General features: G+C 46.1%; 1 protein-coding gene across 9 annotated transcripts in view; it reads left to right on the top strand.

The window, feature by feature from the left end:
* Positions 1–27,207, top strand: part of ACSL1 (acyl-CoA synthetase long chain family member 1) — a 292,962-nt gene that overhangs the window by 100,216 nt on the left and 165,539 nt on the right. For all 9 annotated transcript variants that reach the window (XM_029585776.1, XM_029585969.1, XM_029585859.1 and 6 more), the window contains exons 4-5: positions 1,240–1,304; positions 26,360–26,461. In XM_029585776.1, the coding sequence (XP_029441636.1) occupies positions 1,240–1,304; positions 26,360–26,461 (167 nt within the window). The remainder of the gene's footprint in view (positions 1–1,239; positions 1,305–26,359; positions 26,462–27,207) is intronic.

Raw genomic sequence — 27,207 nt, 5'->3', positions numbered from 1 at the left:
CCTAGACTAGTGTTATGTTCTTATCTGAGCTCAGTGTTGCTTTTTGGCCAAGTATTGACATGGTACCAATCTCGGCCTCCCAATCTCATACTTCAAACCCCTTCAATTGTTACAAAACTCTGCAGCTAGAGTCCTTACAAATACGAATAAAAGAGATCACATTACCCCCATTCTCAAACTCCTCCATTGGCTTCCAATTAAGCAAAGGATTCTTTTTAAAGTGCTCACAGTAATTCATAAATCAATTCACAATATAGCCCCACTTCACTTAAGCACCCAACTTCATCTTCACTCTTCAGCTAGACCCATCAGAGGAGCATATAAAGGCACTCTCCATGTTCCTTCAACAAAATCTTCGCTTCAGAAACGTAACATATTTTCTGCTGGCCCCATTCAATGGAACGCACTCCCGCCAGACATCCATCTAGAGATCTGCCACTCTACATTCAAAAAGAAACTTAAAACTTGGCTCTTTAAACAAGCTTTTACAGAACCATAAACACTTCCACTTCAGCTAGTAAGAGTCTTGCTGCAGGTCTCATGTGACTATTCTGATGTACTTTTTTGTTTTTGTTTTGTTTATACTGCTAAATGAGTCTTTTGAGCCTATATGCTTATATTACATTGTTAATTTTGAATCTAGTTACCCTTTTCCAAGTTCCATAACCTTGTTCTTTGTAATGCCTCTTGGCAAAAATTTATGTTTCTGTTTCAATGTAAACCGGTGTGATCTGTATTCCATACAGGAACACCGGTATATAAAAATCTAAAAATAAATAAATGGTTATCTGTTTTAATCAAGTTTTTTGCTAGTCTGTCCGCAGTTGCTTTTGTAGAGAATACTGGCAGGCTGAGGTCACTGCAGGGTTATATGTACTGTGACGTCAGCTTGTTCTGTCTCCATCTGATGGTAGGTGACATAAACCCACTTGTTCTGGATTCATCTGACTGTCCTAAAGAAAAGGAAATTATCAGATAAGTAGTAATTTCTCATTCTTAATCTGGTGTCACGGGTAGGGACTTCACCAGCTTGTGTATTGTAACTACAGCAAGTATTTGTGCTTGATTTATTTTCTTGGCACTTTAAAAAAAAACTTGCAAGTTTGACTTACCTACAGCACTTGAATATAATCTGCTTTGAACCATCACAAAAAGAATATAAATAAATTATATATTGTAATATTATTATTACTACTTTTACCAGTGCTAATCTTTTGTTTCCCCTCTCCTTTCTCACAGAAAATGCTCCCTGTTTAGGTGCTAGGAAGAAAAACAAGCCCTATCAATGGATAACTTACCAAGAGGTAAGTGCTATGCCTAGAACTTTCCAGCCCCACACCAAACATAATTCTAGGTATCAAGTTCTTACTCCTACTTTTAGGTGTCTCTGGTTAAATTTAGAGGCAACACTTTTTTTGTATTATCTTGGAGACTTTTTTACTAGAGGTGTAGTTTTTGAAATGTTTGCTGTTGGTGTATGGATGTTTGGCCTGGATTGAACAACATGTAATTGTAACCAATTGCACACCTTGGCATTGAAGGACAAGATGTCAAAGATTACTCACAATAAGGCTCGGGTTATAACTTTGTACTTCATATCACATTTGGGAGAGAAATCTGCATGGCCTCACAACTACTTTTTTTTTTTGTAGTAAGTGCTCTCAATAAGGGGCTGATGCAATACAGTGTGCTCAGTTGGACGTGGGTTGTATAGGCGCTAAATAATCCCCTTATGCAATAAGGGGATTAGCGCCTCTACAACACATGTCCAATGCGGAGTGACTCTAATAGAGCTAATCACATGCAAATGCATGCGATTGAGGCTATTAGACATTCACTCCTGATGCAAAAAAAAAAAATGTGCGTCTAGGATGCACATTTAGTGATCATGAATGAATGCCTGCCTGGAGCAGGCGTTAATTGCTGAGCACTCCTTAAACCAGTACAGAAAAGCAGAAAAAACTGCTTTTCTGTACTGCCTCCTACTTAATATCTTTGCGATATTAAGTAGGAGGAAAAAGTAAACTAATTAAAAAAAAAAAACCATCAGCAGTTGGGTGCAGGAAACGGACACTCAATTGAGAAGCGTCATTTTCCCAAACCCCCTGGCTGTGCAGTGTTTAGGAAAGCCGATGCCGATAAACTCTGCATCGGTTTTCCTAACCGGCGGAGGGCTGACACACTCAGGCTAATGCGTGCGACACAAGTTTTCTTTTTTTTTTTTTTTTTGCTTTAGGAGTGAATGTCTAATAGCCTCAATCACATGCATTTGCATGTGATTAGCTCTATTAGAGTCACTCCGCATTGGACATGTGTTGTAGAGGCGCTAATCCCCTTATTGTATAAGGGGATTATTTAACGCCTATACAACCCATGTCCAACTGCTGCTTCTCTGTCCCGTATCAGGGACAAGGCAGGGCACGGTATCACAGAAGGAGGGGGGCAGGTGGTGAGGAGACGGCCATTCTTGGGGTGAGTGGTCCTGGTAAATCTCATGGGATTGGGGCTTGTTACATCATGGACTCTGAGGTTTCATGGGGGGATGTTGGGAAGAGTCAGGATAGAGGAGCATATAGAGTAGGACAACTTCCACTTGCCTGTGTCCGCTCTTCTGCTGGCAGATGTGTGGCTGCTCCTGGCTTATTGTGGCAACAGATGGATAGATGCAGGCAGCATCATACAAAGGTTGAGGGTCTTGTTCTCAGAACTCTAAAAATAAAAGCAGAGGAGTGTTTGTGAATGTTGGGACTGCAAGTGCAGCCTAGGTTCACCCCAGCCACAGAATTAATCATGGTTTGGGTTTTAAATTTCACTGTCTCACTGTAATGTAAGTTTTGTGGTCTTTGATAAATGATTTTAGAACCCATTATAAGGTGAATCAATTGTAAAATGGGAAAGATTAAACCTGTCCTGGGTTTGTGTCCATCTGGGTCTGTGTCTCTCGTAATCCCAGAGTTATGAAAACTTCACTTTGTGTTGGCATAGACTTGAATATTGTTAGGGTCTTAGGCTCTGCTTCACGTTATACATGGACAGTGAAATGCTTGTTGAAGAAGAGCCGTGAGTCTCTGCCTTGAGCAGGCCAGGGTTGGAATCATCTCGGAAAACTTTCAGCATGGAGGTGGTTTGAAGGGGAAAGGGGTTTCACCATTTCATATCCCTTCTAAGACACTTAAGGGAGCTTCTTGATTTTTGAAAGAAGCAGCTTGTCTTTAGTCGCTAATTTGCATGATGTAGCTGTGAAGAGCAATTTTGAAATCTTGAGCTATATCTTGGGCTCTCATCTCTGGTTAGAGCTCAGTGCATTTAACTCTTTTCTGCCTCCCGCCACCTCAGACCTTTAGAGGAATAGATGGCTCAAGGAAATTTGTCAGTGTTACAGGGCCTTTCTTTTCTAGGACACTGGTTCAAATCTGGCTTGAGCCAACGAGAACTTTAAAAACTTTTATGGAGGACTTTTATATCTCAACATAAGGCTTTTAAAGCAAAAATTTCAAACTTAGATGCATTAAGTATAGCACAGAGCAAGGTACACTAGGTCATTTTGGAGGAAGTTAACACTTTTTGGGCGGACTAATAAAATAAAGGGTTAATTTTACTGTGTAATCTAGAATTTTTGATGGTATTGCTTTGCTGTTCAGCTTGGAGAAGAGACGGCTGAGGGGGGATATGATAGAGGTCTTTAAGAACATGAGGTCTTGAACGAGTAGATGTGAATTGGTTATTTACACTTTCAAATAATAGAAGGACTAGGGGGCATTCCATGAAGTTAGCAAGTAGCACATTTAAGACTAATCTGAGAAACTTCTTTTTCACTCAATGCACAATAAAGCTCTGGAATTTGTGCCAGAGGATGTGGTTAGTGCAGTTAGCGTAGCTGGGTTCAAAAAAGGTTTGAAGGAGAATTCCATTAATGGCTATAAATCAAGTTTACTTAGGGAATAGCCACTGGTATTAATTGCATCAGTAGCATGGGATCTTCTTAGTGTTTGGTTAATTGCCAGGTTCTTGTGGCCCAGTTTGGCCTCTGTTGGAAACAGGATGCTGGGCTCAATGGACCCTTGGTCTTATCCAGCATGGCAATTTTTTTCGTTCTTAAGGTAAAGGGCTATGGTTGTTTCTCAGAAGAGTTGATTTTTTTTTTGGTAAATTAATGTTTATTAATCAGCACAAGAGAATCATAACACTGAGTAGCAAACAGATCCATGACAACAAACATTGCTATAATACATTGTGAATGAAATGCTTCCATGACATAAACTGGCGAACAATTGGTGCTGTCCTTTTCATTATTATACCCCAACCCTCACCACCCCTCACCTTTGTAGGAACTCCAAGGAGGCCAAATGCATATCCAAAGCATATATGTTACTATGGTAAAGGTCCAAGCCAAAACATCATATAGACCCCATAAAAGAAGAGAAGCAAAAGAAGAAAGGCACTCCAGGGAACAGCACTAAACCCCACACAAACCCTAACAAATCTGGCGTAGGGATCCTAGGCAGAGCCACTGCAGATCGAATAGATAATCAGTTGTCTCTTTTAGACTTCCATTGTATATAGAGCCGCCACACTTCCTTAAATTTGGCCACCTTATTATTACGTATAGGAGTTAGCTTATTCATATAGAACACCCTATCTAGGCGTGCATGCACATCATGCAGTGAAGGTACGTTAGTTCAATGCCAACAAGCTGCAATTTCACATCTAACTGCCGTAACCACCTGCTGGACCCATTGCTGGAAATGCTTTGTCCCCATGGTGGTTGGCAAACATAATAAACACATTTTAGGATCCTTAGGAACCTGAACATCCCCCAGTAATTCAATGAAATCAAGCATTGCATCCCATAATGCCCCAATGACTGGACAATCCCACCACAGATATAGAAAAGTACCCCTCCTCCCGCACCCCTTCCAACACCTGTCATCAGCACCAAGACACATCTTGCTCAGCCGAACAGGTATTAGGTACCAATGATAAAGTACTTTATATCCATTCTCCTTAATTGATGATACAGAACTCCAGCTGGCTGCCAAGAAGCACTGGTCCCAGTCTTTATCAGCCAACATACCCCCCCCCAAATCCCATTCCCAAGCAATTTGAAATGCCATTTTCCTTGGGGATCACGATTCAACAAGGCATATATCTTAGCGATGGGTTTGGTAAGCTTCTCAGCTTGATTGCAATAATGTTTGAATAAAGACCTACCCTTCTTAAGCTCCCAACTCACCTTTGTAGCTGAAAAGTAATGAGAGCTGATCATAAGCAAAAAGGTCCAACTCTGTGACTGGGTAAGATTGCCTCAACTCTGAAAATAGCAACAACTTCTAACTGTCCCATAATTGCTCCCATTTATACAAGCCCTTCTTCCTCCAACATTCGATACTGCTCTGTTCATTTCCAGGAGGAAAGGAACAATCAAAGAGAAAGGAAGTTAGGTGATAAACCTGTTTAACCCCCACCAATACAGATTTCCTCTTACTCCAAACCTTATAAATTAACCTGGAAAAAGGGGATAAACCAGAAAGATTAAACCTTCCCTTATGCCAGGCTCAAATATGTAAAGGCGGGTCCCCAGCTCCCTGTGATACTATACGAGCCCAAGGTTTCAGTTCTCCAGCCCTATGCCAATGTAACAATGCATTTGACTGAGAGGCAGCAAAATACCACTCCAGGTGCGGAACCCACAGACGCCCTCTCTGCTTATCCAAAAACAAAATAGATCTGGAAACTCTAGGGGTTTACTTTTCCAAATGAAGCGAAGCAACCTATGTTGCCATTGCTTCAACAAAAAAATCGGGCACTGAAACAGGAAGTGTTTGAAAATAATAACAGATTTGTGGCAATACATTCATTTTAACAACCAAAGCTATCCTCCCCATCCAGGAGAAAGCCATTCTGTCCCAACAATCTAAATCTTTTTGAAAATGAGGTAAGAGAGGAGTATAGTTGAGCCCAAACAGCCCCTGAATATCCAGTCCAATTTTAACCCCTAGATATTTTACCCACCCTTTGGCTGCTTGGAAGGGTAGATGTACTAGAATTCGAGTGAAACAATCACTAGACACTGAAATATTTAATAGATCCCATTTATCTTCATTAATCTTAAACCCCAGAGATCCTGCCAAATGCTTGCAAAGCCTACAATAGCACTGGGAGGGAAGATTCTGGGTCTGTCACCATAAATAAAAGATCATCAGTGAACATGGTGAGCTGAGCATCACATCACACCGCTGCCACAAATGGTTAAAGATATAGCACAAATAATAATGGTGAGAGGGGACAGCCCTGCTTTGTGCCCCTTTTGACCTCAAAGGACAAGGAATACCCCCCGTTAATTATCAGACAAGCCCTAGGGTTCGTATATAGGCAGTGGAGCCAGCCAATAAAATAAGGGCCCAGGTTCATTTTCTCTAAGATTCTGAATAAGAATGGCCAATGAACCCTATCAAAGGCTTTCTTGGCATCTATAGCCAGCAATACTAACGAAGTCTGAGTATGTTGTGACCGCCAAATGAGCTCCAAGACCCTTCATACATTATCATAGGCCAGTCTCTCAAGCACAAAACTTGACTGGTCTTCATGAATAAGATAGGGTGCTACCATCCCCAACCACCTGGCCAATATCTTGGCAAGAATGTTTAGGTCAATGTTTATCAAGGATTTCGGTCTATAGGACCCACATAGTGTGGCATCTCTCCCACTTTTAGCTAATAGAGTTATCCCAGCCAGATTTGAATCCTGCGTTCCCTGTACGTACCAGGATCAGTCCAGACGGTGGGTTATGCTCCCCGTCCAGCAGATGGAGTCAGAACAAAAAGCTCGAGGGGAGGTCCTATATGACCTCATCCCTTGTGCCTCAATCCTCAGTATCTTCTGACTCCAGCAGATGTGAGCAGGGGACTGGCTAGTCCCCAGCACAGGATCTTAGGTTTTCAGGCCTTTCCTGTCTATTGAGGGATCAAGAAAAAAAAAAAAAATAAAATATATATATATATATATATTAGTATTGACTAGGAGGAGGACAGGTTCAGCTACAGTGGTGGCTGGGTTTAGGGCGAGAGGGACTTGCTGACAGGCTGCTCTCTTGTTCCTTTCCTTCTATTTTCCCTCCCTCCTTTGTGATCAGGTTTGGTAAATGTTTGTTACATTTTTCCTTCAGGTTGTTTTCTCCCTCTTGCCGTTCCTACCGGCACTGGAGGGTTGCTTCACCTTGCAAAGGGCTCCAGTCAGTGGGCTGATCTCGGCCCTCTCTCCAACCCCGTGCTCATCGTGTCAACGCCAACCCGCGGCCCCGCAAAGCTCCATTCCCCGGGGCCGCCAGCTGCTGGGAGGTCTGTTCCCCGGCGGTCCCCTCGGGTCGGTGGGAGGGGAGAGGTGATTCGCGCTCCTTGGACGGCGAATCGCGGGGGTTTTTCCTTCACTGCCGCACCGCTTGGTTCCTGCCTCCCCTGGAGCCTCGTCATGCCGCACGCGGCGGCCTGCTCATCTTGCGGCCGGCAGGGGAGCCACTCTCAAGCGAGGGACTCTGTTCGAGCTGCCTCCCCGCGGGGGAAGGCAGTGCTCCACCTGGGGACGGCACAGGAGACCATGGAGATGACTGCGCGAATCGGCAGCAGCAGGCCCCGTTCTCGCTGAGCGCGGGAACAGCGGCCATTTTGTTTTCAGATGAAGTCGCCGGTGTTTCAGATGAGGAGGCAGGGGGCCCAGTATCAACGTTGCCTCCCGTTTTGGCACCCCTTGCTGAGCAGGATTGCAGGCTGCCGGCTGGAGAGTTCCCGGGGTGCCCTCCCCCGGGACTGCCCGCGTTCTCGCCGGAGTTTGTGGTACTTATGCACCGGGCCTTCCTCCAAAGCAGCAGCCAGCCTCTGGGGTCACCCTTGGGCCCTCCCCCCGCTAAACTACCACGCCTAGATGCCTCCTTGGGGGGTCTCCTGCACAGGGGTTGGGGCAGCCCCTAAGGGCGGCACAGGTACCCTCTAGGGCTCCCGCGGGGCCGTCTCGGGACCTGCCCGTAATCTTGGAGGGGGACCCGCTTCAGGATTCAGCCAGGGAGGACCCCACCTTGTCGGCCCAGGTGGAGGGTGACGATCCGAAGGTCCTCCGCATTTTCCAGGCGGAGGAGTTGGATGGCCTTATTCCGCATATTCTCCAGGAGATGGACATTGATGCCCCCCCGGAGCCGGCTGCCCCAGACCCCAAGGTAAGGAAGGGGGACCCCCTCCTGGCGAGTCTCCAGCCCCTGGCCAAGGTTTCCCGACGCATCCCAGCTTCTTGCAGTTAATTTCCAGGGAGTGGGACGCGCCGGAGGCCTCTCTCAAGGTCAGCAGGGCTATGGAGAAACTCTACCCTCTCCTGGAGGAGTTCCTTGAGCTCCTCAAGGTCCCGGCGGTGGATTCAGCGGTCTTGGCAGTCACGAAGAGTACTACCATCCCGGTTACGGGCGGCACGGCCTTGAAGGACCTGCAGAATAGGAAGCTGGAGGTCTATCTTAAGCGAGTCTTTGAGGTCTCAGCGCTTGGAGTTCGAGCGGCCATCTGTAGTTCTCTGGCGCAGAGAGCGGGTCTCCGTTGGGTCAACAACTACTCACCTCGCAAGATCTCCCGCCTACCGAGGCTCAGCAGGCGGACAGGTTGGAGTCCGTGATGGCTTATGGAGCGGATGCTCTATATGACCTCCTCTGGGTTCTATCTCGTTCAGTGGTGGCGGAGGTGGCAGCCCGTCGTCTTCTGTGGCTCCGCAACTGGTCGGCGGACTCCTTGTCCAAGACACGTCTGGGATCGTTGCCTTTCAAGGGAAAGTTCCTCTTCGGGGATTACCTGGACCAAATCATCAAGTCTCTCAATGAGAATGCGGTTTATAAACTCCCGGAGGACAGGCCCCGCTCCACTAGATTGTTCAGTTTTTCTAGGAACCGTTCCCGGAACCAGCGTCGGTCTCGGACTACCAGACAGCAGCAGGCGCCCTGGAATCCGTCATCTCGCTCTCAGACCTGGAACCAGCCCTTTCGTGGGCGTAGGCCTGGCAAGGAGGCTCCAGGGTCTCGCTCTTCCTCGGTCAGCGCAATGATGCCAGGTTGACCCACGAGCCGACCCCGTGGGTGGGGGGCCGGCTTGCTCTTTTTTACGAAGAGTGGGTCCGCATCACGTCGGATCAGTGGGTCTTGGACATTCTAAAGAACGGTTACGCATTGGATTTTGTCCACACTCCCAGGGACAGGTTCCTCTTCTCCCCATGCAGGTCTCTTCACAAACAAAGAGCCGTCCGTCAGACCCTCGATCACCTGCTGGCCTTAGGGGCGATAAGGTCGGTGTCCGCCTCCGAGCTGAGTCAAGGTCATTACTCCATCTATTTCGTGGTGCCCAAGAAAGAGGGCACTTTCCGGCCCATCCTGGACCTCAAGTCCGTCAACAAGGCTCTTCGGGTTCCACGCTTTCGCATGGAAACTCTCCGCTCGGTGTTGGCTGCGGTTCATCGGGGGAGTTCCTCGCCTCACTGGATCTGACGGAGGCGTACCTTCATATCCCGATTCATCCGGACTACCAACGATATCTCCGCTTCAAGATACTGGGACAGCATTTCCAGTTCAGGGCGCTACCCTTCGGCCTAGCCATGGCTCCGTGCGTTTTTACAAAGGTGGTGGTTGTAGTCGCGGCGGCTCTCCGTCAAGAAGGGATCCTGGTTCATCCGTACCTGGACGAATGGCTCATTCGGGCGAAGTCTCGAACCCAGGGGTTTCAAGCCGTGGACCGGGTGGTGTTTCTCCTGTGGTCGCTAGGCTGGATAATCAACTACGACAAGAGCAACCTCACGCCCTCCCAGTCGTTGGATTTTCTGGGCGCTCACTTCGATACAAGGGAGGGCAAGGTGTTCTTGCGTCCGGAGCGGGTGCAAGCGTTGAGCAAGCAGATTCAGCGGTTCACGGCCCTCCCGGAACCCACAGCCTGGGATTACCTACAGGTCCTGGGGACCATGGCCTCCACAATCGACCTGGTGCCGTGGGCCTTCACGCACCTTCGTCCTCTTCAGAAGGCATTGCTGTCCCGGTGGAAGCCGGTGTCATGGGATTACCAGGCGGTCCTCCCGATCCCGGTGACAGCTCGTCTCAGCCTCCGCTGGTGGTTGGATTCCCGAAGCCTGGCCCAGGGAGTGTCCTTTGAGACGCCGTACTGGGTGGTGGTCACCACGGACGCCAGCCTTACCGGCTGGGGGGTGGTCTGTCGGTCGAGCTCCACCCAAGGCAGGTGGAAGTAGGAACAGATGCAGTGGCCCATCAATCGCCTGGAGACCAGGGTGGTTCGCCTCGCCCTGCAGGGATTCCTCCCGCTGGTTCGCCAGCGGGCAGTCAGGATCCTGTCAGACAACGCAACCACGGTGTCGTACATCAATCGTCAGGGAGGCACGAGGAGCCGACTTGTCGCGTGGGAAGCGGAAAAGCTGATGCATTGGGCGGAGCTCTACTTGCTCCGCTTATCAGCCTCTCACATCACAGGAGTGGGCAATGTTCAGGCGGATTTTCTCAGCCGTCAGCGTCTGGATCCCGGGGAGTGGGAGCTCTCCATGGACGCGATGAGGCTGATAGAACGTCGATGGGGGAAGCCTCACATGGACCTTATGGCCACAGCCAGAAACGCAAAAGCACCTCGCTTCTTCAGTCGCAGAAGGGAGCACGGCGCGGAAGGGGTCGATGCCCTGGTTCTTCCATGGCCCAGGCAGGTCCTCTTGTATGTCTTCCCACCGTGGTCTTTGGTGGGGAAAGTGCTTTGACGGATAGAAACTCACCCAGGGCCGGTAATCCTGGTACCACCGGAGTGGCCTCGGTGCCTGTGGTTCACGGACCTTCTCAACCTAGCTCACAAGGGGCCGATCCGTCTCGGTCACCTCCCGCGACTTCTCCGACAAGGCCCCATATTTTTCGAGGAGGCATATCGCTTCTGTCTTGCGGCCTGGCTTTTGAGAGGCACAAGTTGAGGCGTCGGGGGTATCCGGAGGCGGTGATTTCCACTCTGCTGCAGGCTCGGAAGACGTCCACCTCCGTTACGTACGTGAGGGTGTGGAAGGTTTTTGAGGATTGGTGCGTTTCGCGTTCCATTTTTCCGGCTCGCGCCTCGGTGGTTCAGATCCTTGATTTCCTACAGGCTGGCCTGGAGATGGGGCTCGCGTATAACTCCATTAGGGTCCAGGTGGCGGCTTTAGGAGCTCTTCTCCACAATGGAAAGGATTCACTGCTCTCATCGCATCCGGATATTCTGCGCTTCCTCAAGGGTGCGGCAGCTGAAGCCGCCGTCTAGACCACCCTGTCCGTCTTGGAGTCTCAACTTGGTGCTCCGGGTCCTCTGTGGCCCACCCTTCGAGCCCTTGCGGACGGCCACCATCAAGGATCTCACCTTTAAGACTATTTTTCTGGTGGCAATTAGTTCAGTGCGCCGCATCTCGGAGCTCCAGGCTCTGTCCTGTCGAGAGCCAAATCTCCGTTTCACTGAGGGCGGGGTTTCCTTATGCACGGTACCCTCCTTTCTACCGAAGGTAGTCTCGGCTTTTCATCTCAATCAGTTGGTGGAACTACCTTCCTTCTCATTGGAGGACTCCAGGCAGCTTCGAACCTTGGATGTCAAGAGATGTCTGATGCAATATTTAGCATCCACCAATGACTTCCGTCTCTCGGATCATTTGTTTGTCCTCTGGTCGGGACCTAGGAAGGGTCGTATGGCTTCCAAGACCACCATCGCCCGCTGGCTGAAGTGTGCGATTGCTTCTGCGTACCTCGGGGCTGGTCGTCAGCCACCACTGGGAGTTAAGGCCCACTCCCTTCGAGCACAAGCGTCTTGGGCAGAAAGTACGTCGGTATCCTCACAGGAGATCTGCAGAGCGGCCACCTGGAAGTCACTCCATACTTTTTCTAGACACTATCGTTTGTATGTCTGGGCTCCCGTTTTCGGGTCTTCGGAGATAGTGTCATTCGAGCAGGGTTTTCCTTGGCCTACCCGTTGTAGGGAAGCTTTGGTACATCCCACCGTCTGGACTGATCCTGGTACGTACAGGGAAAAGAAAATTATTCCTTACCTGCTAATTTTCGTTCCTGTAGTACCAAGGATCAGTCCAGACACCCTCCCTGGTAATTGGGGGTTGTTGTTGGGGTACGCCCCTGATCGTCAATCCTACTCTTTCTGCTTCTCTCCGACACTCCCTGGGGCCCCAGGGCTTGTTGGTTTTACAGTTCGGTTTGCAAGTTCCGTTTGGGTTGGTTAACTCAGTTCAAATTTTTGATAGCAGTTTATTGAGAATGTTCACTTCTTGATCCCTCCGTCTCTTCTCTTCTTGGCTTTGTAAGTCTAGATACTGAGGATTGAGGCACGAGGGATGAGGTCATATAGGACCTCCCCTTGAGCTTTTTGTTCTGACTCCATCTGCTGGACGGTGAGCATAACCCACCGTCTGGACTGATCCTTGGTACTACAGGAACGAAAATTAGCAGGTAAGGAATAATTTTCTTATAGTGAACCCCCACTCACCACAGCATGGACTTAGCTAAGAACCCATCCAAGCTCGGTGAGTTCCCTAACTTGAGGTCCTGATTAGCTTGAAAGACTTCAGTATGGGTAATGACCTTATTCAATAACTCACGATCCCTATCAGAAAGAGAAGGCAACTCTACCCCCTGCAGATATAATTCAATTGCCTGTTCTTCCACTGTATTGTCTGAAGCATAGAGCTCCTCAAAGAAAGCCAAAAACCGCTTACTTATATCCTCAGATTCATAAAGAAAAGACCCCGACTTATCCTTGATTTTAGTATGAAAGATTGTGCAGTTCGCTCCTTCAATTTCCGGGCAAGCAAACTCCCCGCTTTATTGCTAAGCTCAAGATGCCTTTGCTTGAGCATATCTAGTTGGAACGCCTTTTTTGCCAGATCTAATACCTGTAGCCCTTCTTGTGACCTTCAATTCCTCAAGCTTCTTAGGGTCCAAAGTGCGCTTATGACTCAACTCCGGTTTAGCAATGCGCTGCATGAGATGCAGCCTTTGAGCACACCTCTCATTCCTAAGGAAGGTTGCCTGGGAAATAAACTTACCCCTGACCACAGCTTTCATGCAGTCCCAAACTATGCTAGGAGATACATCCCCAATTCGATTGAGGTCCAGATATTCTTGGATATCATCTGGGAGGGAGTCTATAAAAGATTTGCCATCCAGTAAACTATCATTGAAATGCCAATAGTGCTGCCCCCCCCCCCACTCTGCAAGTGCAGAGCCACCCAAATCGGGGAATGATCGGACCAGGTCGTAGTGCCCGCTTCAGCCTCAGTGAACAGATCCACCATAGATTTATCAATAAGAAAGAAGTGTATATGGGAGTAAGACTGGTGAGTGTCAGAGAAATAGGTGAAATTACATGCAGTAGGGTTCTGCGAGTGCCAGATATCGACCAAACCCTGGTCAGAGATTAGATTTTTAAGAGCCTGTCTATGACATCAGGAGCCCCCTATACCTGGGTTAGAAATGTCTAAATACGGATACCTAGTAAGGCTGAAGTCTCCCCCCAAAATTACATGATCCTCCTCCCTTTGTTCCAGAAGAATAGAAATACTTCTTAAAAAAAAAAAAAGGACCTTATTCTATATTCGGGCCATAAATAGAAAGTAGTGTAAACAATATGCCATCAAACATGATTTAGGGAGGGCAGATATATCACTCTCAATCACATCTAACATCATTAACATCTGCTATTCAAATTTTTGCGTGCAAGATACCCACTCCACAATATTTCTTTTTGACCGTGGCTGAGGCCAAATACTGCTGAGGAAAGAACATGTCCCACAGCAGCCGTTCCGTTCATTTAAGTAGATGGATTTACGGACAAAAGATAACGTTGCCTCATAAACTCCTAGCCTCTTGAAATAAAAATGTTTTTTTGGCAGGAGTATTTAAACCTTTAGTATTAATAGATATTATACGCAACCCAGCCATTTTGCAAGTACCCTAAAAGCTATCATACCCCACCAAGCTATATCAAGCAGATAACAATTTGGTCTGCCCCTCCTTAGATCATATCCTATCACCAAATCCAAACAGTAATTCAACCACCCGTTTCTACCCCCCCCCCCCCCCCCCCCCCCCGAAGCCAACCTCCCCTAACCCACAAACTCCCTTGGCTCAAGTCCACCTCCTGCCCTGGTAGGTCACCATCATGAGGAATGAAGGCACCGCTCCGGCATACCCCCTCACCCCAGCCCCGACATACCCATAAATACAAAAGCATATGTTGTTAGGAGAATCACCCCGCACACTGCACTAAAACTTAAGGCAATAAATGAGAATTGAGTTACAGGAACGCTCTGGCCCAATGAAGAAGCAACCAGCTTGCAAGCCAAAAATGTCATCCAGTTCAAGTAGGGAGCTCCCTGGAGGGGAGTGAACCATGAGAATGCCTTCGGAGGCGTCTTCCTCACCTGTCCACATGCTGCCATCTTGGAGTGTCATTTCGTATTCTGATTCCGGAAATGGACACAGTAGGAGCAGAAGGTGTTATTTCCAGACCTGCGGCTTGCAGGATATCTACTGCCTTGGCCAAAGTCATGACCCAAAAGGTCTCTCCAGCTATGCTAAAGCTCAGTCCAAATGGAAAAAGCCACCGGTATTTGACATTGTTCCCGCGCAGAGTGGCCACAGTTTCTCTAAACTCTCTGCACTTGCGAATTTTCAAGATTGCTAGATCTTGATACATTTCCACTTTATGGCCCTTCCAGATGATAGATCCAGATTTCTGGGCCACCACTGTGTTAACAAGCTATGATGTCACACGGCTGGTTGTTGCAAATAGCCCCCAGTGCTCTGTGCTTCCTTTCCAGTTTCACTGCAGGGATCTCCTTCAGTTCTGCGTGCATTCCCAGGACCATCTCACTGATATCAATAACCACTTTCCTGCAATCAGTGAATTCAGGGCTCTCTGGTAGCCCACGGAATCTTACATTCGCTTTCCTAGACCTATTCTCTAGGTCCTCAGTGGGGTTCATTAAATCTTGATTCGTTTGCAGAAGTTTGTTTTGGACTATCTTGCAGCCTGCCAGCTCCGAGACCTGATCCTCCAGGCAGGCCTCGGTGTCCTCAACCCGCCTCCCCAGCTCTAGAATAATCGCACTCATCTCAGAAAGCAAGCCCTGCAATTCAGTTTTCAGGCCAGCCATGTCCTTGTGTAGTGCTCCAAAACAATTTAGAAAGTCCACCCGAGTCAGCGCAGCTTCTCCCGCCTCGCCCCAATTGCTCCGCTCACCTCCGAGGTCGCAGGATCGGCCTGCAGGCTGCCATTGGGGCCCACTTCCAACAACGCAGCGGTTGTTTACTCTTTCAAAATGTATAAAACTAGGATATACAAAGTTACTAGTTAATACATTTAAGACAAATAGGAGAAAATATTTTACTCCATGCATAACACCACTCTGGAATTTGTTGCCAGATACGGTAAAAGCTGTTAGTGTAGCTGGGTCTAAAATAAAGTTTGGCTAAATTTCTGGAAGAAAAGTCCATAAACCATTAAAGTGGATATGAAGAACTCCACTGCTTATCCCTGGGATATAACAGCTTGGAATCTATCAACCTTTTGGGATCCTGCCAGGTAGTTATGACCTGGCTTGTCCACTGTTGGAAACAGGATACTGGGCTTCATAGACCTTTGGTCTGACCTAGTATGGCAAAATCTTATGTTCTTATGTTTGTGAAGGAGTACTTCTGTAAATCAACTTTCTTTTTGTGTGACACCATTCCGCCACCAAAGAAGGCTGCAGATGGACTTGGGGAACATGATCAAAGTCCGTGGAGGATCAATGCCAGGGGATTAAGCTAGGTCAGAATGGGAGCTACGGGCTTAAGCAGCCATGTTGGGTGGTGATGTCACTTCCTCCAGAAGAGTTGATTTTAAAATAATGGAGAGAAACCAATCCTCCTTTGTATTTGCATTGGTGGAATTTGTTGCATTGCATTATGATAATGGAAAATCTGGCTGTAGGGAATATTTTGTTTTTCATGCAAGAATTTTTGTAGACATGAGGGAACTGTATCTTCAACAGCTTCTACTGAGAGCTCATAGTGAAATCCTCAGTCATCTATGAGTATAATAACTGTGGATGTTCTATTTTCCGTCGATAAGCAGACTGAATTAGCCATGCTGTCTTGGGTGACATCATCTGACGGAGCACGGTACAGAACTCTTTCAAAGTAGCAGAGCTTTGATGCTCTGCTCATATGCAGTGGTTCCTGCATGACCGCCCAATTCTAGAGTTCTCAGTTGCTTTTTTTCCACGCCAAGGCACAGATGCAAATCTTCTCACTCTCCTCAGTTTCTGCTGAACAGGATATATTTTTGCTAACATGATCCCCAAAACAGCACTTTTAAGTGCTCACCATGTCTTAGAAGGCACCAGGATTTAAGTACTATCAGTGTGGACATATGTCCATGACATATGGACATAACTACTGTTATCAATGCCTGGGGCCAGACCACATCCAGGACGCATGCAGAGATTGTGGACACATGTCACACCTATGGGCCTGATGGCAGTGGGCTGAAAAGCTAGCCTGGCTGCATGAGGTGGAGGCTGGCTCATCAGCATCGGACAGCTATGTGCCCACCCCCCCCCCCCCCCCCCCCACGGCACTCCATTCAATCCTCGCTGGGGACAAAGTCCCACAGTCAGGAAAAACAGAGATGTGCTTCATCAACTGGACCGGAGAATTCCACAGTGGCCTTGAAGCCAAAAGTCAAGCGTTCTAAGCATACTGAAGCCAAAGCCCACACAAGTAAGGGCAGTGCTTTGGGAATTGGGGTGGTGACGCAGAAGCAGTCAAAAAATTAGTATCTGCATAGTCAGTTCCAATGAAAGTGGCATCATCGTCTGCTTTGCGGATCACACCAAATCGATGTCAGGAGCCTTAGCAGCCAATGCATCCCAATGTGACGATCATACGTCATTGCAGGGTGCAGGATGGCCAACGCAGGCCAAAACTTTGATGCATGATGCATCGACGCCAACACCAAGCAATGCATCTACTGCATCAACAAAGCATTTGAAGCATCATACAAGCAAATTGGCTTCACCTTCTAGGCATAAGTAGTGAAGGAGTAGCCTAGTGGTTAGAGCAGTAGGGTACGACTCTGGAAAACCAGTGTTCAAATCCCACTGTTGCTCCTTGTGACCTTGGGCAAGTCATTTTACCCTCTTTTGCCTCAGGTACAAAATTAGATTGTAAGCCCTGTGGGGATAGGGAAATACTTATAGTACTTGAATGTAATCGGCTTTGATGTACACTTTGAAGTGCTGAAAACTGGAATAAAAAAATCTAAATAAATATGACACAGGGGATATAGCCACGACCCAAAGCAACCAAAAGTGGCCTCCATTCTTGGAAACCTCAACATCCTGGGATTTAGCAAGAAAGGAAAAGAACACCAGATCCAGATGTCGCAGTGGAGGTGGAACCTGTGCTTCAAACTTACGTTTAAGTACCATGGTTGTCTCCTGTGAGATGTCAATAATTTCTGGACTCAAAGCCAGGGCAACAAGAACACTTCAACTCAGCAAGAGGTTTAAAATTTAATTTATTTTGGCTTTTTAAAGAAGAGTCAAAGACAAGTGTTCCTGGGAGTTGCTTTATGCCCTCTATCTGTAATAACTAGCATCTCAATGAATATATGACATGCCCTGACTTATATAATCAAAATACAGCACTACTGAAGTTTCCAGAATGAATGACGTGACTGCCCAAAGACTTATTTACAAAGATACATTATGCTGTTGTCATGACAATCTATCATGTATAGGAAATGCTTGTGAGGACACCCTTCATTCATTTGTAAAAATCATATTATTTACTTGTCTTCCCTGAAACCACCCTTCCACCATAAAAGTTCCTTTATCACCCTGGCTTTGATGCACTGTATTCCTTCTAGTATCCTGTTGTTCTTCTTTGTTGTGTACACACATAGCCAGTCTCTAGTTTGAATAGAAGCTCTGCATGCATTCCGTTTTCTGGAGCCAGGACTTAATTAAAACTGTAACCTTAAAGAAGAATCTTTTCACCTGGCTCCTGTCCGTTGAGATATGCATTTGTAAGACAAAAGCTTGCATCCTGGACCCAGCTTCCCTGTATTGTGGTGCAAACATTGTCATTGATGCCTTCCTGGCCTGTAATTATAGGCTTTACAGAGCCTGCCAGTAGGTCGATCTCAGGGATATTCTGCAAGTCATGCTCAGAAAGGCACTCAGAGTTCATTCACCTCTGACAGGCCACAGTACAGCAGAGGCGTCTGGGTATTTTTCCTTCCTAATATTGTGTATCTGATCAATCATATTCTTCAGAGATCACCATTTGTCGTTTCCTCCATTTCATCCCAGAGTGACCTGCATGTCTAATCTGACTTATCTGTGGTGTCACTGAGGCGGCAGAGGGAACCCCAGTTACAGGAAGTTCTATTCCCAAGACACAGAACACCATATGAGGAACCTTTACAGTGTAGATCTCAACATTCTTCGGCCTCCGCATTCACCTAGCGACTATTCCTCCACCTAGGGCCCACAGATGACCTTGAACTTCTCTACCTCGGCATATGGGGCCACTAAAGGTACCATTTAATCATCGGTCCAGAAATGTCCTTCACTACTTTATTAAATTTTACTTTTTCATCTTATTTTTGTTCATTTATAATAAAATCTTGTTGATGCTATTAAAGTAAGTATATTTGAAGCGGAATTTTCTTACTTGTGTGGAGCGCCACAGCGTTTCCAAACCTTTGTCTTCAGTGTATTTTTTACTTGTGCGGAGCGCAGCCGCGCTTCCGAAACTTATCTTCAATGCTGCCGTCTCTTGTTAGCAGAGAATGAGATGAACTTCCGAATGAGGGTGCTCATACATCTACGAGCTCCTATAGTCCGACGTACGTTTCGCAATTTGTGCTGCTTCAGGGACTATGTTCTAGTCAGGAAGCTGTAAAATTTGAACTTGACAAGGTGCAAGGTTAATTCCCGCCAACATAGCTTCAATACTTAAATGCCTGAATATTTGCTTCCGTCTAATTCATACGGTGTTTGATGCCTATAACAATGATAATAAATATGATACCACATATGTTTTTTTGCACACACACTTTTTAAACATAAGATATGTACTTTCCCAGTGGATTACAAGAATGAACATGATCACGGTCTCCTCTTACCGCACTCAGTGGCTTGGTCCTCTTACCGGCATTCTGCTGAATTGCCGCGAGATCTGCCACAATGCGAACAACGCTGGATTTACCAATTAGACACAGTGACCCCCGGTGGCCTTAACAAAGAAATAGAGTGGATTCACTTTATGTAAATCCACTCACCTGTTGAATCAAACACACCGGAGGAGCAGGGTGATCTTATAAAATCATGGCAGATCTCGCGGCAATTCAGCAGAATGCCGGTAAGAGGACCAAGCCACTGAGTGCGGTAAGAGGAGACCGTGATCATGTTCATTCTTGTAATCCACTGGGAAAGTGCATATCTTATGTTTAAAAAGTGTGTGTGCAAAAAAACATATGTGGTATCATATTTATTGTCATTGTTATAGGCATCAAACACCGTATGAATTAGACGGAAGAAAATATTCAGGCATTTAAGTATTGAAGCTATGTTGGCGGGAATTAACCTTGCACCTTGTCAAGTTCAAATTTTACAGCTTCCTGACTAGAACATAGTCCCTGAAGCAGCACAAATTGCGAAACGTACGTCGGACTATAGGAGCTCGTAGATGTATGAGCACCCTCATTCGGAAGTTCATCTCATTCTCTGCTAACAAGAGACGGCAGCATTGAAGATAAGTTTCGGAAGCGCGGCTGCGCTCCGCACAAGTAAAAAATACACTGAAGACAAAGGTTTGGAAACGCTGTGGCGCTCCACACAAGTAAGAAAATTCCGCTTCAAATATACTTACTTTAATAGCATCAACAAGATTTTATTATAAATGAACAAAAATAAGATGAAAAAGTAAAATTTAATAAAGTAGTGAAGGACATTTCTGGACCGATGATTAAATGTGACCCGTTGTGGTTGTAAAACGGGGCTAACTGCCTAAATCAACCAAGGGTGGTATGATGGTCCACACTTTCAGATAAATTTCATGCACAAAAAATTAAAAAAAAAAAAAATTTTTTTGTTTTTGCGACGTCTTTTTGAGAGACAAGTGTAGTTCGTTGCACTTTAATTATTAACTGTTTTTGTATTGTGGTGGCCACTAAAGGTACCCCATTGTCTCCAGATTCAAAATCCTCACAATGGAACACATTTTGTCTATAATTAGGGGCTTTTTTCATCCTTGCAGCCCAAAGTGTGGCCCTTGGAATTTCATTTCCCAGTTCCAGACCTAGGACAAGAAGAACTTCATGCAAGTCAGTCTCTACCCAGAGAGGCAAGCCCATTTATTTATTTATTTATTTAAAGATTTATATACCGGAGGTTCCTGTATAATATACATATCACTCCGGTTTACAATGAACAGTAACTATCGCTTCAAGTTAGCGGTTTACAATGAACATAGTTAATCCAAGAAACAGAAAAAATATATATATAACAATGCTAACAATTAATTAATAAAAAACAATAAATAAAATAACAATAAATAAATAAATAACAATAAATAACAATGAAAAAAAATGGCAATAAATAAAATGACAATAAATAAAATAACAATTAATAAAATAACAAGAGGGTTAATGAGAAAATAACATGGTTAAATAACAAGGTTATGTGAAATATGCTGGGGTAATCGGATAATATGTGACTGACTTTCATCCTGCTCTTAGCTCTACGGGAATGCTTGTTTGAATAACCAAGTCTTCCCATGGAGCTCTGCGTCCTGGGAAGGCTCCTCCATGCCCGAGAGAGCCCAGCATGCCAGCCTTTCCTCACTCGGACTGTTTCCTCCCTTATCTCCATCGTCATCTGTTACGAACAGGCCTCGAAAGGCCTTGCATTCTGTTGTGTACGGTGGTTTTTGTGTGCCCTTGGGCCTCAGCCCAACCCAGGCCGTCCAGGGCCGAACCAAGGGTGACGGTGGCTCCGCATGGCTGAACACTCTACCCTCTGCCAGGCCGGCAAGCTCCCATGGCCAAACATCCGAGGATGTTGGAAGGTGAATGGTCCTCCGACCATTCCGGGCCCTTTCGGGCCTGCTGCGAGCAGCATGGAGCAGCAGGCCTGGCCTGAGGTTGAGGGCAGACGGGCCTTGACACGAAGACACTGGAGTTGATGCAACGGCATCACATGGCACGAAAACACTTGGCAGAAGACGTGGCACCAGGGCTATGGATACATGACACCAGGATCGATGCGGACGGCATCGCAGACGAGACACTTGGGATCGATGCGGACGGCATCGCAGACGAAGACACATGGCATCACAAGGCAGACACAGGGCATGGACATTGGCACTGTCTCTCAGGGCGCCCTACTCAGGCCATCCACGGGACTGAGTCGCAGACCACCCTGTCCGTTACGCGCCCTATACAGCCCCAAGGCTGGTCACGGACCACGACGGGAGCGGGACAGCACAGGAAGACACATCAGGAACTTGACGGCTCAGGAGCACAGGACAACCGTCCACCAGCAGGCAGTCCACCCAGGAATACTGCATCTGAGGGACCCCCGGCCTACCGGTACCAGAAGGCTCGAGAGCAGAGACGAGGCGTGGCGTCAGGAAGGAACATCCAGGAAGGCAGGAATACCAGGACGAAGGCTTGAAGACACCTGGACATGGACCTCAGGCGAAGACATGGAACAAGGAACAAGACATCAAGATGAGGAGCTCCACGAAAAGACCTTACAAGGGCCCTGGCAGGCAGGAGCCTCCAGGGTGAAGACCAACGACGATGCAAGGCCCTGGACAATGAACGAAGCAGCCCTATATAGGGCTGAAGCAGGAAGTAGTCCACAAGGTGGGGCCCAGACACTTCCTGTGTCTGGCCCTTTAAATAGTAAAGAGAGATGCGGCCGCGCGCCTAGCAGAGAGCAGGAGCAGGGCTGTGCAGGACCGTGGACAACGGCCTGCACAGCGTCTGCACGCCGGCAGCGTCAGAGAGGCAGGGGAGAGTCTGGACCAGACTCCGATGAGTGCAGCGGCTCCGAGGGCGGCTCCAGCCGTCAGGAAACACCGGGGCTTTTGCGGCCTCCAGCCGCAAAGATGACGAAGACGTCGGGGGCGTCCCTGCCCCGAAGAAAGCCGCGGCTCCATCCGCGGAGCCTAGAAGACAGCGCAGGCGGCCTCTGGGCCGCATGGGGAACCTCAAGCTGCGGCTCCGGCCGCGTGGGTAGGCCGATGGCGGCGTCCTGCCGCATCGGCGAAGACGCTGTGTGGTGAGTGTCCGTGCCTGCTCGCGGGGGGACCCGCGGGCATAGCAATTCATAACAGTCATCAATGGAGATTTTGAGATAAAATCATGTACGTCCGCAACTTCCATTGCTGCCTGTCGCATGGCATGGTTGAGAGCCAGCGTGATTAGAGAAGATGTGCATGAAAAGCTTGCCAACCTACTGTGCGTAGGGGATAATCTTTTCGGTGACAAACTTTGGGAAATGATCGCCCAGATCAAAGAGCAAAATGTAGTGGTGCAGTCCCTGATGCTATCAACAGACCAGCCACCCACATTCTGGCAGTACTACTCCACATGGGACCAACCCTTCTGAGAGCAAGTGGTTGATTATGGTTGTGATTGTTGGAGTGATTACGTTATGTATTATTTTCAGGGAACTTGACGGAATTGGGTCTAGTGAGTGGACAGCAGGCTTAATTTTGGTAATGATTTGATTTATTTTTTAGTTTGGTTACTATGTCGAATGTGTTCCATGTAGGACTTTCAAGTTTATCTTCATGTTCTTTTGTTGGTGAGCAAGTGGGGAATTGAGTTTTTAATCTATTTATTTTATTTAACAAGGAGGTGGCATATTCACTGCAATCATTCTCTGAGAAGTTGTATGTATTCAGGTTGGAGGAAGAAGGGTCCTTCTCTCTTCAAGGAAACTATCCACTCACCACAATTATTCCTTCAAATGGAAACATTATGCAGAGTGGTGTAGATCTCAGTCCATTGAGCCTTTTAATTGCTTCCTGAAGCTCTTGCTTAATTACTTATACTGCCTGTGTCAGTCAGGCCTTCAGACCTCGTCAGTGAGGGTTCATTTGAGCGCTGTTGCAGCTTATCACTACCGAGTGGAGAGACTTTCCATTTCAACACATTCATTGATCTCTTGCTTCTTTAAAGGCTTACTTCACCTGCATCCATCAATACAAAAGCCTACAATACGTTGGGGCATTAACATAGTTCTAATGGTGAGCTCATTCAAACTCCTGTCAATGGTGTCTCTAAAGTACCTAACATGGAAGGTTCTATTCTATTCCTAATAGCAGTTACCTCTACAAGATGAGCTTTAGCTCATATCGTGCCTTATCTGCAATTCTTCCATGACAAGGTGCTGTTATGGCCACATCCAAAATTCTTACTGAAAGTAGTAGCCGCCTTTCATCTGAATGAAATGATTTCCCTACCAGCTTTCTTTCCAAAGCCACATAAAAAATGAAAGAGAAAAATCACAGCACAACTTACATTGCTAATGAGCCCTGGCTTATTTCAAGGAAAGGATACAAGATCATAGGTGTGCCCAGCAACCATTTATCTCCTACAACCCTAACAAATTAGGAACTGCAATGACTATCCAACTGGAATACAAGTTGTTCGATACAGTTTTATGCTTCATCCTCCCTACCGCTATCTGGTATAGTCAAGATGCATCAAATATGATCAACTGCCTGTTCTTTAGTGCACTTAAAATTGTGCCCATTGCTTATATCTGCAAAGCTATAACTTGGTCATCAGTTCGTACCTTTATAGCTCATTATTGCCTGGACAATCTTTCAGTGTCTGACAGTTCAATGGCCAAAGCGGTGTTGAGCACTGTATGAGACTACTAGAGATAACACTAAGGTGTATGGATTACAAAAAAAAACAACCCAAAAACCAGAAGGAAGAAATGAGTGCTACCCTGATACAGGTATCAGCAACCTTAGCTTGTGATGCCCCAAGACAGCATGGCTAATTCAGTCTGATTAAGGATGGGGAAAAAAGCAAGTTTGCTTACAGTAAACAGTGTTTTCCATAGATAGCAGAATAAATTAGCCATGTGTATCCTCACATCTCCCTGGCAGCTTCTACATAATTTCATTGGACATAGTCGGTAATCTCTGATAGCAATTTGAGGACTCTAGAATCAGGCAATTTCATAGGAACTGTTGCGCATGAGCAGAGCATCAAAGCTCTGCTACTTTGAGAGGGTTCCGTACTGTGCGCTGTCAGATGATGTCACCCAAAACAGCATGGCTAATTCATTTTGCTATCTTTGGAAAATAGCGTTTATGGTAAGCAAACTTGCTTGTCTCTCATGGTTTATTGTTGAATTCAAGGGGATATGGGGTTAGGTTGATTGGGATGATATGGGAGGGTTTGATTGTCGGGGAAAAGGGATTGGATGAGTGAAAGAGTGGAGTGGAGAAAATGTAAAAAAAAAAAAAATCAATGCAACTTTTTGTTTATTGTATGGTATGCTTGGTGTATATCAGAAGCAAATGCATGCCAAATGACTGATGATGTTTCTTATTTGCAATAAAAGTTGATGCGTAAAGAAGAAATGTCCTTATATGAAATTAACTGGTAGGCTCAATTCATTTCCAGAGGCTATCACAGAAGCATTCACATTGCAGGCCTGGTTAGATTCTTATTGAGAATCTGAATTCTGCTGCTGCACACCTTGTCAAATGAAAGGGCCATTGTGACAGAATATCAGTATGAGCGGTGGGGGTTAGTGATATGGGAATCCTTTTTTCAACAGAAACACTTTTCTCCTATCATATGGAGCCAAACTGCATATTCTGATATGTTAAAAAGATTCGGAGGTATATACCTACATGCTCATTGCGTTCTGAAGAGAAAATATTGTAACAAATACCTGCAACTAGGGAATTTAGATATCAACTTACTCTTGCAAGGGCTTTTTCATTTGTTTCACCAACAATGTGGAATGCCATTCCATTGCAGCTGTGGGAAGAAAGGGGTGTTAAAGTGTTCAGAAAAGGTGCTAAAGCAGTTCTTTTCAAGGCAGCATTTGGATAAAGAAATTGACCAGAATTTTACAACAGAGTATTATGTATACTATTTATTTTTGTATTTTTGTGATATTTACTCCTGGGGAATTCTGTGCCAAAAAATGAAAAATTCTGCATACAAAAACTTAAAATTCTGTAAAATTCTGCATACTTTATATTGGTCAAAATAACACAATATACATGATAATCTTTAAGTAATTAATGTAAAATATAATACAGAAAAAAGTTATTACTTAAAGTTACAGAGTTTTAAATATTTTGAGCAGAATTTCCCTAGAGTGTACCTTTCACCCTCTTTCCCTACTCCCCTGGCCAGTCTCCTTTCACTTTGCCCTCTCAGACCCTAACTCCTCCATCTGCCACTATCTCTCCCCTCCCCTCGCTAGGCTCAACCCTTCCACTCAATCTCCAGTCCCAGAGTTTGAAATTCTGTCAGTACTGCCCATCACACAGGCTTCCTCTGACGCTCTCTGTCTCTCACACACTTACCCCTTGACAAAGGCTTCCTCTGTCTCGCACACAATCCCTTCTCACAGGCTCTTCTTCTCACACATACACACACCCTCACACAGGCTCCCTCTCTCACAAACAAGCAAGCACCCTCACTCCCTCACATACACAGAATCCCTTTTCACACATACCAGCTCCCAATCTCTCACACATATACACACTTCTTCACAATTTTCTCACATAGGCTCCCTCTCTCTGGCACCTACACCCATGCTCTCTCTCCCCCCCCCCCCCCCCCCCCCCCAAAGGTTTGCAGTCTTAAACACTCACACACACACACAGACGCACTCTCACTGGGGCCTGCTCCATCTTCACCATGAGCAGGATGGGCTCTGTTCGCAGTACGCCAGGGCCTGCTCACTATCGCCACATTCTGCGCAGAAAATGAAAATTCTGCACAAATTCTGCGCTCCACAGTAGCAGAGAATTCTGCCAGGAGTAGATATTGTATTATGTTTTGCTTTATAAAATTGTATTGTTTTAATGTTTTATGTTTCAATTGTAATCTGCACTGAACGCCAAGTGCAAGGAAGTTGCAGAATATAAGATGTTTAATAAATACAATATTCTTGCTACTGTACAACAGCTGAAAATGTCTGCCGATGCTTATGGGGTGGCAGTGGTATATGGGTTGTTCTTTGGGGGTTTTTTTTCACAGATCCTATTGCTGTGTTTCAGGTTGCAGATCGGGCACAGTACATCGGCTCTGCATTGCTCCAGCAGGGTTTGGACCCTTCGCCAGATCAGTTCATAGGCATCTTTGCACAGAATAGACCTGAGGTAGGTCTTTGAATGGGGAGGGCAACGAGAAACTGGGCTGCACTTAGTGAAAGTAGCTGCTTGTCACAGCTCTGAAGATATCTGAGGTTCTGTTGTCTCTCTTTGAGCCAAAATAACCAATGCTTTGATGCATCAGATTCTAGCACCCAACCTTAACGTACTTGCATTCAGCAAGTGCATACAGTTTGGACGGCATAGATTAATGTGATTCCACTATACACTCAAGCACAGGTAGTCCAAAAATTCCAGATATATTTTGATTTAATTAGTCTCTTTATCAAAAAATGTTCAGTGACTTATAATATATTTAATGCATACAAGTGCTATATGGTGACATGCCTGGCTAGTGATACTTTTAAAGCCAGGCGAAGATCAATTTTTACCTCAAGATTTTTGTGAGTTTTATAGTTCCTTGACCAAATGTACTTCTTATTATAACCATTCTCGTCCTTCTTTTTTATTTTTGGATAGTATTGGTATATTAGATATAAAATGCCCTCACTTCATTGTTGGATATTTTGATTTTAGGGTGGGTGGCATTTGTGGCTTCACAGTTGTCACATTTAGTTTGCACTGTGCTAAGAGCTTCAGATCTGTCTCTCTGCTGGATAAACATCTAATCCTTGAACAGTGGCTTTGGCCATGAGACATCTACAAGCCAGCTGTATAACCAATCTACCTCATTTTATTGAAAACCTTCAAAAAAGACGAAGCTCTGTTCTGTTGTCACACTAACTACTTGTGAT

The sequence above is a fragment of the Rhinatrema bivittatum genome, chromosome 1 (assembly GCF_901001135.1).
Source record: "Rhinatrema bivittatum chromosome 1, aRhiBiv1.1, whole genome shotgun sequence".
Lineage (NCBI taxonomy): Eukaryota > Metazoa > Chordata > Amphibia > Gymnophiona > Rhinatrematidae > Rhinatrema > Rhinatrema bivittatum.
This window is presented reverse-complemented; position numbering and strand designations above follow the sequence as displayed.